At 45.1% G+C, this 12,397-nt stretch overlaps 1 protein-coding gene across 2 annotated transcripts in view; it reads right to left on the reverse strand.

Moving 5' to 3' along the window:
- The window catches only part of PPP4R3A (protein phosphatase 4 regulatory subunit 3A), a 51,989-nt gene extending 39,815 nt beyond the window's left edge, over window positions 1-12,174 (reverse strand). For both annotated transcript variants that reach the window (XM_024231871.3, XM_024231870.3), the window contains exon 1: window positions 11,311-12,174. In XM_024231871.3, coding sequence (XP_024087639.3) covers window positions 11,311-11,452 — 142 coding nt within the window. In that variant the 5' untranslated portion in view covers window positions 11,453-12,174. The remainder of the gene's footprint in view (window positions 1-11,310) is intronic.
- Between the last annotated feature and the right edge of the window lie 223 nt (window positions 12,175-12,397).

Here is a 12,397-nt window from a genome sequence, read left to right on the forward strand (position 1 = left end):
TGCCAAAGACTGAATGCAGAAGCAGATGAGAATCTTTCTGGTTTTTTAAAAATTAGGCCAGATGCTGCAATTTGTAAAAATAGGCCAGGCATGGTGGCTCACACCTGTAATCACAGCACTTCAGGAGGCCGAGGCAGGCAAATCACTTGACATCAGGAATTCGAGACTAGCCTGGCCAACATGGTGAAACCCCGTCTCTACTAAAAATATAAAAATTAGCTGGGTGTGGTGGTGCATGCCTGTAATTCCAGCTACTAGGGAGGCTGAAGCAGGAGAATTGCTTGAACCTGGGAGGCAGAGGTTGCAGTAAGCCGAGATTGTGCCACCGCACTCCAGCCTAAGCGACAGTGAGACTCTGTCTCAAAAAAAAAAAAAAAAAGACACTCTTCTCATTAAACTCTTATTTTAGAAAAGTTATTTTTTCTTAATGATATTTTGTTAACATGCTATGTTAAAACATTATTTTTAAGTGATTTTTTTCCTAAAGTCTGTTTTAATTTCTATTATGGTAAATACTGATAAATACAATCCAAATGAACTTCTGGGGAATCCTCAATTTAAGAGTATAAAGGTATCCAGCTGGGCATGGTGGCACGCGCCAATGTCCCCAGGTACTTGGGAGTCTGCTATGGGAGGGTCACTTAAGCCTGGCTAATTTTTTTGGCCGGGTGTGGTGGCTCACGCCTGTACTCCCAGCACTTTGGGAGGCTGAGGCGGGTGGATCACGAGGTCAGGAGATGGAGACCATCCTGGCTAACATGGTGAAACCCCGTCTCTACTGAAAAAACAAAAAATTAGCCGGGCGTGGTGGTGGGCGCCTGTAGTCCCAGCCACTCGGGAGGCTGAGGCAGGAGAATTGCATGAACCTGGGAGGCAGAGCTTGCAGTGAGCCGAGATTGCGCCACTGCACTCCATCCAGCCTGGGCGACAGAGTGATACTCCGACTCAAAAAAAAAAAAAAGAAGCCTGGCTAATTTTTGTATTTTTTTTTAGTAGAGACGGGGTTTCACCATGTTGGCCAGGATGGTCTTGATCTCTTGACCTCATGATCTGCCCGCCTTGGCCTCCCAAAGTGCTGGGATTACAGGTGTGAGCCACCACGCCCAGCTGAGACCTCTATCTCTACAAAATAAAAATAAAAATTTGCCAGGCATGGTGGTACAGGCCCATAGTTCCAGCTGCTTGGGAGGCTGGGGTAGGAGGATTGCTTGAGGCCAGGAGGTTGAGGCTGCAGTGAGCTCTGATCACACCACTGCACTCCAGCCTGGGCAACAGAGCAAGACCCTGTCTGAAAAAAACAAAATAAAATATAAAAATGAAAACAAAAGAAACAAAAAAAAGAGTCTAAAGGTATGCTGAGAAAAAAAGTTTGAGGAATGCCACACTGTGCCACCAACAAGCTACTGTGTGAATAAGTACTGTGGAATACTACACTACTTTTAAATGAGATCTGTGTATCCTGACATTAATTGATGTCCCAAATATACTGATAAAAGAGGTGTTTACAATTAGGAAATGGGAAAACAATGTCAAAAGGAGAAATGCGGCTCAGAACATCACCAAGACAACTGCAGGTAGAAACTGTCACATTCCAATAGCAAGAAAAAATATAACAAAGGCCGAGGCAGGCGGATCACAAGGTCAGGAGTTCAAGACCAGCCTGGCCAACATGGTGAAACCTCATCTCTACTAAAAATACAAAAATTAGCTAGGCATGGTAGCGCATGCCTGTAAACCCAGCTACTCGGGAAGCTGAGGCAAGAGAATCGCTTGAACCTGGGAGGCAGAGGTTGTAGTGAACCGAGATCGTACCACTGCACTCCAACCTGGGTGACAGAACGAGACTCCGTCTCAAAAAAAAAAAAAAAACAAGTTCCCTCCCTGCTTCGTATCTTGGTTCTTCCTATAAAATGAAATGTGAGGCCCTTTCTTGTAGGGTGCTGCCAACCCCCACCAAAACACAACACTACACCTTTGGGGGGATTGGAGATAAAGAAGGCTGGTAGTACAGAGTGAGGTATCCTTCTAACAAAGTCTACATTACAGAGAACTCAGCAAATATTTTTAAAAGGAATGGTTTTGCATAAAAATTATAGATTTCTTGCTGAGTGCAAGTTAATACAACAAGATTTATAGTTAAGAAAAAACTAATACCTACCTCACAGGGTTGCCATAAGCATTAACTGAAATTTTTTATTCAAGTGCCTGTCCCAATATGTAGTACATAACCAGCACTCAATAATTTTTTTTTGAGAGTTTCGCTCTTGTCAGGCTGGAGTGTGGTGGCACGACCTCGGCTCACTGCAACCTCCGCCTCCCGGGTTCAAGCGATTCTCCTGACTCAGCCTCCAGAAGTAGCTGGGACTACAGGTGTGCACCACCACACCCGGCTGATTTTTGTATTTTTAATAGAGACGGGGTTTCACCATATTGGACAAGATGTTCTAGATCTCCTGACCTTATGATCTGCCCGCCTTGGCTTCCCAAAGTGCTTGGGATTACAGGCTGAGCCACCGTGCCCGGCCTCAATACTTGTTTTTTTAAGGCATCATCATACAATCATTTCACTGGTAACACTGTACTGTTGTATAGCAGGAAAACGAGTACTAATAATGACCCATAAACACCAAGCATTAATAATGACCCATAAACACATTACAAATAAGAGGTTAACCAATATATTCATTTACTGTTTAGGAAAAACATTCCAGTACACATTTAGTCAACATTCCATAAAAAAATTACTGACTTTTAAAACTTATGGTAGGCCAGGCATGGTGGCTCATTACTGTAATCCCAGCACTTTGGAAAGCTGAGGCGGGTGGATCACTGGAGGCCAAGAATTGGAGACCAGCTCAAGACCAGCCTGGGCAACATGGCAAACCCTGTCTCTACAAAAAATGCAAAAATTAGCTGGACATGGTAGTATGTGCCTGTAGTACCAACTACTTGGGAAGCTGAGGCTGGACGACTGCTTGAACCCAGAATGTTGATGCTGCAATGAGCTATGATCACGCCACTGCGCTCCAGCCTGGGTGAAAGACCAAGACCCTGTCTCTAAAATTTAAAAGCAAAAAACCCCAAAAAACACCTTCTGGTACACAGCTTTTATTCATCTGGAAAATTCACTTGTTTAGAAGATTTAACTTCCTCTCACTGAAGAAACGAGATAGTATAGAGAATTCCTGTAATTTTTATGGTTTTATCTTCACTATCAACCAATCAGACTCAGGTAGCAGGGAAGTAATATGGGAGTGGTTGGGTTTGGGTTTAAGTAACTTTGGTCTTCACCACAGCCCTGATTTGGAATACTGAAGGATTTCAGACTGAACAGCTATACCCTTGTCACTCCTAAGCAAGCAGCTCAACCCATCAGCTTCTACAGTATATTGTCCTTATCAATCTTCAAGGCTTAAGGCTGGGACTTATGTACTATGCTTCATTAGTAGAGAGAACGCACCATCAAAAATGAGTTAATGCCAGCCTGGGGAACATAAGGTGACCCCATCTCTACAAAAATAATAGAAAAAATTAGCCAGGTATGGTGGTGTACACCTGTGGTCCCAGCTACTTGGGACACTGAGGTGAGAGGATTACCTGAGTCTGGTGGTCAAGGCTGCAGTAAGCCCTGATCACTGCACTCCAGCCCGGGCAACAGGGTGAGATCCCGCCTCAAAAAAAGAAAAGTCAATGGGGCCCAAAATCTTATATAGGTGGGAGACTGAAGTGTGCTTTTTTTTTCTTTTTTGAGACGGAATCTCACTCTATCGCCCAGGCTGGAGTGCAGTGGTGGCGCGATCTCAGCTCACTACAAGCTCTGCCTCCCAGGTTCACGCCATTCTCCTGCCTCAGCCTCCTGAGTAGCTGGGACTACAGGCTCCCGCCACCACGCCCGGCTAATTTTTTTTGTATTTTTAGTAGAGATGGGGTTTCACCGTGTTAGCAAGGATGGTCTCCATCTCCTGACCTCGTGATCTGCCCGTCTCGGCCTCCCAAAGTGCTGGGACTACAGGCGTGAGCCACGCGTCCGGCCGAGACTAAAGTATGCTTTAAACCCATAACAGGTATGTGCTCCAAGTCCTTCTTTCCTGATTTTTTGGAAAAAAATGTAAATGCCTCATTACATAGTGGCATTTAAAAACTAAAATGGGCCAGGTGTGGTAGCTCACAGCTATAATCCTGGCTACTCAGGAGGGCGAGGTAGGAGCATTGCTTGAGGCCGGAAATTCAAGACTAGTCTGGGCAACACAGTAAGATCCCACGTCCCCTAAAAAAATTTAAAAATAAATCAGCTGCACATGGTGGCATGTGCCTATAGTCCCAGCTACCTGGGAGGCTAAGGTAGGAAGATCACTTGAGCCTAAGAGTTTGAGGCTGCAGTGAGCGATGATCGTGGCACTGCACTCCAGCCTGGGTGACAGCAAGACCTTGTCTCTAAATAAACAAACAAACTTTTCAAAGTGAAATACTTCCCCTTGTTCCAACACTGAGCTCTTCTTGGTAAATATACAGAATGCTTGGCATATACAAGATTCTATACTACTGACTGATCTGTTCATTTCTCTCACAGCCCTTACCCCCAAAAGCTTTTCCACCCTAAGTGTTCTGACCTCCTTTTCTAATTATAGTAGGGGTAGAGGCAGACCCACCTACAACGAACATGGAGTTCTATCAAGAGGCAGAAACAGCACAGAATCCCAGTTTTACCATTCGCTAGCAGTGCTGCCTTGAACAAAAACATTTCTCCATGTATCATTTTCTTCATGCCTCAAGTAACAGTGAGAATTTAACCTGTTTAACTCTGTAAGATATGAGTCACAGAACAGATAAAACTATTTTGAAATGTAAAAAATACTTTATAAAATTCAAGGTAAAAACTCAATGTAAGCACACTATTCTGGATGCCGTGGCAAGTACTTTATAATAAGGAGCACAAATATGATTATGGCCAAAGATACTCTTCAGTGTGTGGAGGAATTCCAACTCCCTTACATTTCTTTTTTTAAATTTTTTGTTTTTAGAAATAGGGTCTCACTTTGTCACCCAGGCTGGAGTGCAGTAGCATGACCATAGTTCATGGCAGCCACAAAGTTCATGGCAGCCTCAAACTCCTGGGCTCAAGCAATTCTCTGACTTCAGCCTCCTGAGTAGCTAAGACTACAAGTATGTGCCACATGCCCAGCTAATTTTCTAACTTTTTATGGAGATAGGGTCTTGCTATGTTGCCCAGGCAGGTATCGAACTTCTGGCCTTGAGCAATCCTCCCCCACCTTGGCTTCCCAAAGTGCTGGGATTACAGATGTGGGCCACTGTGCCCGAGCTACATTTTTTTTTTCTGAGACAGGGTCTTGCTTCATCAGCCAGGCTGGAGTAGTGGTTCAGTCACAGCTCCCTGTAGCCTCGACCTCTGGGCTCAAGCAATCCTCCTGCCTCAGCCCCAAGCAGCCGGGACTACAAGGTGTTTAACACCACACATGGCTAATTCAGAAATTTTTATTTTGTAGAGATGGGGGTCTCACTTTGTTCCCCAGCCTTACATTTATCAACTGTAAAACTGGCAGGTGGATGGGTAAAAATCATAATGGTGAAAAGTAGTACAAAGGGGCAGAGGGAGAGAGAGTATCAGGAAGAATAGCTAATGAATGCTGGGCTTAATACCTAGGTGATGGGTTGATCTGTGCAGCAAACCACCATGGCACACATTTACCTATGTAACAAACCTGCAAGTGTACCCGGGAATTTAAAATAAAAGTTGAAGAAAAAACAAAAGAAAGAAAAGTAGTATAATGATTTGACCACAAAGGGAGAGCACAAGTAAGGTACGAAATTATTATCCTTACTTCAAGTTAACAGACACAGCATACACTGAAATAATTAAAAATAAAAACAAAATAATCTTAAATGGAAGATTGAACTTTGCAGGTATATGGCTATCATAAAAACTGAGAGAAATAAGGTAATCTATCTTCATTAAAGAAAAGCATGGGCCAGGTGCGGTGTAATCCCAGCACTTTAGGCGGCCAAGTGGGAAAGATCACTTCAGATCTGGAGATTGAGACCATTCTGGGCAACACAGTGAGAACCTTTCAAAAAATTCAAAAATTGGGCCAGGCATGGTGGCTCATGCCTGAGCCCAGGAGTTCTAGACCAGCCTGGGAGACAAAGTAAGACCCACCCCTTTCCATCTCTTAAAAAAAAAAAAAAAATTTTTTTTTAAATTACCCAGGCGCAGTGGTGTGCACCTATAATCCCAGCTAGGCAGGAAGATCAACTGAGCCCAGGAGTTTGAGGTTACAATGAGCTATGATCCTGCCACTGCACTACAGCATGGGCAACAGAGCTCTTAAAAATTAAAAAAAAAAAAAAAAAAAAAAGAAAAGAAAAAGAGCAGGGCACGGTGGCTCACCTGAGGTCAAGAGTTCAAGATCAGCCTGGCCAACATGGTGAAACCCTGTCTCTACTAAAAACACAGAAATTCACCAGGTGTGGTGGCAGGCACCTGTAATCCCAGCTACTCGTAAGGCTGAGGCAGGAGAATTGCTTGAACCCGGGAAGCAGAGGTTGCAGTGAGCCGAGATTGTGCCATTGTACTCCGGCCTGAGTGACAAGAGCGAAACACTGACTCAAAAAAAAAAAAAGAAAAGAAAAAAAACAAAAGGGACGTGTTCTTACAACCTATTTTGCCAGCAGAAACCTACTGGATAAAGATGCAATCCAAGAAATGGGCCCAGAAGCTTAGTGGGACATCCCTTTTCCTCTAAAGTAAGGTAGGTTGAGTGCCAAGTTACTCAGTTTTGGAAGGGAAGGCATACAGTACTTACCAAGACTGATCTGCTCTGTAACATGAAGGCCACAAGTACTTCCATTTAGAAATTCCCTTCTGTGATTCTTAGACGAGCATATAAGCTCCCCTAACAAGAACTGAGCCTACAGTTGAGATAGCATTATTATAGCTTCCCCTTCCACAAATATAGACCCAATAATGAGAAAATTTTAAAACTACCCAGGCCTTTCTATACCTATGCTAAAACTATATATTATAAAATTCCCAAACGCTTTGTCTAATGACTGTCATTAGACTGTACTAAGTAGTGTGTACAGTTTAAAATGAATTGCCTGAATTTGAATCCCAACTCATACCATCTTAATAGATGAATGATTTTGGACATGTTGTCATCCTTTCTGAGAGAACTTATTAAAAAAAAAGAAATGCGGCCGGGTGTGGTGGCTCACGCCTGTAATCCCAGCACTTTGGGAGGCTGAGGAGGGCAGATCACCTGAGGTCAGCAGTTCAAGACCAGCCTGGCCAACATGGTGAAACCCTGTCCCTACTAAAAACACAAAAATTAGCCATGCATGATGGCGGACACCTGTAATCCCAGGCTTGAGGCTTGAAGCAGGAGAATCCCTTGAACCTGGAAGGTGGAGGTTGCAGTGAGCCGAGATCATGCTACTGCACTCCAGCCAGGATAACACAGATTCTGTCTAAAAAAAAAAACCACACACACCATTTATTTCACAGGTATGCAAAAGCCCCTATCACACTATCTCTAGCACTGACCGGTTTCTCACCAAATTAGCTGATAGCCTATTTCTAAGGTGGATGATTAACACATCACAAAAACTTAATTTTATAGACAATAAAATACTTCAAAAGTGTTATCAAATATTTATTTTGTTTTAAAGAAATAATCTGAAAATCAAAAGATTTTTTTGGGGAAAAGCTACAAGTAATTTAGAAAAGAAAAACTTCAACACAATAATGACTAGGTCTAGCTCAAGTATGGAAAAGTGCAATAATTTTAAGTTTCTATTGGACAAATGACTCAGTTTATGGAAAATCAGAAATACTTTCCATTTTGCTCATGACAACAAAAAGAAAATATCAATTATCCTATGATGGAGAATGGAGCAAGCACACAATAATGGCTGACCCCAACTAGCAGTCAACACAAAAACATTCAGGTAAAGCTTGTAGATAAACTACAATTGAAATTATTATTATTATTTTTTTTGAGACGGAGTCTCGCTTTGTCGCCCAAGCTGGAGTGCAGTGGCGCTGATCTCCGCTCACTGCAAGCTCCGCCTCCTGTGTTCACACCATTCTCCTGCCTCAGCCTCCTGAGCAGCTGGGACTACAGGCGCCCGCCACCACACCTGGCTACTTTTTTGTATGTTTTTAGTAGAGACGGGGTTTCACCATATTAGCCAGGATGGTCTCGGATCTCCTGACCCTGTGATCTGCCCGCCTCGGCCTCCCTAAATGTTGGGATTACAGGCGTGAGCCACCGTGCCCGGCCGCAAATATCTTTAGGCTAAAAGTAATTTTCATTTTCTTTGAAATAAACCTTCAGGCTAATAAAGCAGCAAATGCAAGTAGACAGTAACATGGGAGTTTAATATGGCTAATAGCACTAAATCAGAGCACTGTTGTGAGAATTATGTAAGTCAATATAAGTAAATTGCTTAAAGAGTTTGGCACATAGTAGGTACTCAGTAAATTTTGACTTATTATCCCTATTTAGATGTTAGAAGAAATGTTAATCATCGACTAAAGATCACTGACAGTATTTCACAAGTATCCTGGAATTTTTTCTAAGTCCATGGTGTGTGTGTATGTGTGTTTGTGTGTGACAGGGTCTCCCTCTGTCACCCAGTGCAGTGGCATGATCACAGCTCACTGCAGCCTCCACCTCCTAGGCTCAAGTGATCCTCCCACCTCAGTCTCCAGAGCAGATAGGACTACAGGCCCGTGCCACCGCACCAGCTAATGTTTGCATGTTTTGTAGAGATGGGGTTTTGCCATGTTGCCCAGGCTGGTCTCGAACTCCCGAGCCCACGCAATCCTTCGGCCTGGGCCTCCCAAAGTGCTGGGATTATAGGCGTGAGCCACCACACCCAGCCTAAGTCCATTCTTTGCATTCAGTTTTCCTTACAGCCTAAATTTACAAGGGCACATCAGTAATTCAGTTAAGCTCTCCCTGCTAGATAAAAATTAAAGTCATTTTGTTTTAGTCATTTAACCTCCAACCTGCAAAATGGAGGAAGAGAGATTTGTAGCTATTTCCAAAATGGTAAAAATATAAATGGAGGTTGGGCGCAGTGGCTCACGCCTGTAATCCTAGCACTTTGGGAGGCCGAGGCGAGTGGATCACCTGAGGTACAGAGTTCGAGACCGGACTGGCCAAAATGTTGAAACCCCGTCTCTACTAAAAATACAAAAAATTAGCCAGGCATAGTGGCACATGCCTATAGTCCCAGCTACTAACGAGGCTAAGGTAGGAGAATTGCTTGAACTCAGGAGATGGAGGTTGCAGTGAGCCACGATTGTGCCATTGCACTCCAGCCCGGGAGACAAGAGCAAAACCCAATCTCAAAAAAAAAAAAAAAAAAAATCTATACATATTATATATACTATATATTATATATACTATAATAATATATACATGGAAAAAAATTTCTTATATTAATTATGTAGAAAAGCATACTTCTGATAGCACATTAAGCTTTTATACTTAAAAATATCTTAAAGGATTTTTTGTATAATGAATCAAATTAAACACATAATGTGAAGGTTATATTATTTTTAATATGGATATCAATAAATTGATCTCAAATCTACATATGCTTTCAGCTAGGATGGGGGTCATGCCTGTAATCCTAATACTCCAGGAGGCCGAGGCCGGTGGACTGCGTGAGGTCAGGAGTTCGAGACCAGCCTTGGCAACAGGGCAAAATCCTGTTTTTATTTTTTTGAAAGTAAAAAATTAAAAAGAAATCTACAGATACTTTCATCTCATAAGAAGCTGATACTAAAAGCCCATACCTTCCAACATACTATGTAAAGTTTTCCAAATGTGTGAAAGATCTAGAGTAGGTTATTATGTGAGTCACATACAAAATTACACTAACACTTGACATTCAAATTGTATTTTAAGAAGCCAATAACTCAGGCCCAGAAAAATATACCCAACATTCAAAAAATTTTAAATGCCACCAAAAGAAAATAATTTCTCTCCAGATTTAAGTTACTTTGGGTAACCTTATAACCTGTGGGCAATATACTCCAAATTACCACTTTCAATTTAAATAGAACATCAATGTTCCCAGAGTCTTCAATTACAGAAGGCCTAGTCTTGTTGGTTTTTCATGGAATTGGAGTTCTGGGTAGAGTCCAATTGAAGAAAATTCCTTGAAATTAGTTCGCAATAATTCAGATACAGAATCACTACAATCATAATAAACTGGCATCGTTAGTAAATGTAAAATATAAACTAATGTACCAAGAGAACTGGAAGATAACTTACTTTCACATTTGGAAGTAACAATTTGAGAACAGTTTTACCCCACTTGAGTATTTTAAGTGAAATTCACTGTATATCGCCAAAAACAGTGGCAATCCCTACAGAGAACAAGTCTTTTAAAATATGAAACACTCAGCACATGTGGAAAAAAGAAAAAACGCGAAACACTTATTTTCAAATAACTTAGTCTTTGAACCTTGAGGGCTGTTTCAAAATTTGTGAAGCATAAACACTAAGGAAGATCCGAAAGGTTTTAAAAATTATCTGCCAACTTCTCTGCACCTGTTAACCAAATTATGAACACCCATTTAAGCAATCAAAAAAAAATCTCATATAAATGATTCCAAATTTGCAAGATGTTTATATAGTGAGCTACACACAAAATTCTGCATTACTATAAAAAAGACAACCAACACTGGTGAACAAAAATCTTCGCAAGGGAAAGCGTTTTCTCTTAGTGTAGAGTTGCCAGATACAGTGTTGCCAACCTTCAACACGATCAGAAACATGTAGCAAAAAGATGTTTAAAAAGAAAAACAAACACAGCAAAATGTTCTTCAAAGTGTGAAAAGTCCAAGAACTTTCTTAGCTCCAAGCAAAGTTTCATGCCTGCTTTACAGATGGGTGAACTAAGGCAAAAGATCGGATCAATCAGTGTCTTTCTCAAGGTCACTCTAGTGCAAAAGAACAGCACACTCCGGACTCCCTATCTCAGGTCCTCGACCTCTCCACACTCCAGGGCGGCACAGCGCAAACACGCTTAGCTCTCCTCGTACCCAAAATGCCACCAGGCACTCAGAGAAAGGAAACATTTCAAGCGCTCTTCGGGGAGCTCCCGCAGGACTGGGGTGACTGGGGTACCTGGGGCCCGCCCTCCCCCGAGGTGGCCGCCCTCCCCAGCCGTCCCTCCGTTCTCGTGGAGCGAGCGCCATGCCCCGCAAGAACCCGGGAGGCGGCCCAGGGCCGTGGGGGCTGCGAGGGTCACGCCGCGAGGGGCTTCACTTACCGTCGCTCTCAGCCCTGACAAGCAGAGACATGCCCTTCAGCCGCTCCACGTAGCCAGACGACACATGCCCGGTGCCCCGGTCGTCCCACTGCCGGTCCTCGTTGAGCGTGTACACCTTCACCCGCCGCCGGGTGTCGGTCATCGTGCCGCCCGGGAACCGGGGCGGGGGCCCCACCAGTAGACGCCCAGGAAAGGGGCCCTGGAGAGGCGAGGGGCGAGGCGTGAGGGCGCCCGCGAGCGGAGGGCTCCCCGGCCTCACTGCCGCCGCTGGGCGCCGCGGGGCCGCGCCGCCACCTGCATGGCCCGCTCCAGGGACCGAGCTCTGGGCCGCCGCCTTTCCTCGCCTCCGGCTCCCCGGCGCTATTGTCCAGGCCTGGCGAGCCCGGCGCCCGGTAGCCCCGAGGGGGCCGCACAGCGCTTCGTAGCCTCCCGCCCCGCAGCGCTAGGAACTCGGGGCTCCCGTCACTGCCCTGCTCCCGCCTCCGCCATGATCTCCGCGAAGCAGCTTCCCGCGCCGCCGCCGCCTCCTCAGGCCGCCGCCGCCGCCGCCGCCATATTTTCCTTCCTTATACCTGGCCCTGCCACCGCGGCCAGTGGCTCCCTTCCGCTCCCCCTGCTTTAAACGTCAGAAGCCGACAGGCGCCTGATCCTGCTGCAACTGCTACCACTGCCCGGGAGACTCTGAGGGCACCCGGCCGCCCAAGCGACCCGGACTAGTGGAAATCGGTTTCCCTCTGCCGCCGTCTCTTCCGTCTTCCTCACACAGCCAAAACCGCCGCCATCTTGGTTCGCCCCTCAAAAGCGGCGCGCGGGGCCACCCAGGGAGCTGCTGCAGGGGCGGCTCGTAGCCCCACCATTTAAAGAGACAGCAGCGAGACCGGGAGCCTTACTGCGGCGGAGGCTTCCGACGGAGGCGGGAGGCGGGCGCGGAGTTGCCGAGGTGGCGGGAGCGCAGGGAGCGGAGGAGGCGGGACGCTGATTGCGCCGGTGACAGCCCGAGGCTCCCTCCCGCCTCCTCGCACGCACCGTCGTGCGAGCGTGGGGCGGTGTGTGCGTCCGTCGCGCCCTGTGTTCGTCATCAGCCCCA

Source organism: Pongo abelii, chromosome 15 (assembly GCF_028885655.2).
Source record: "Pongo abelii isolate AG06213 chromosome 15, NHGRI_mPonAbe1-v2.0_pri, whole genome shotgun sequence".
In the NCBI taxonomy this organism is placed as follows: Eukaryota; Metazoa; Chordata; class Mammalia; order Primates; family Hominidae; genus Pongo; species Pongo abelii.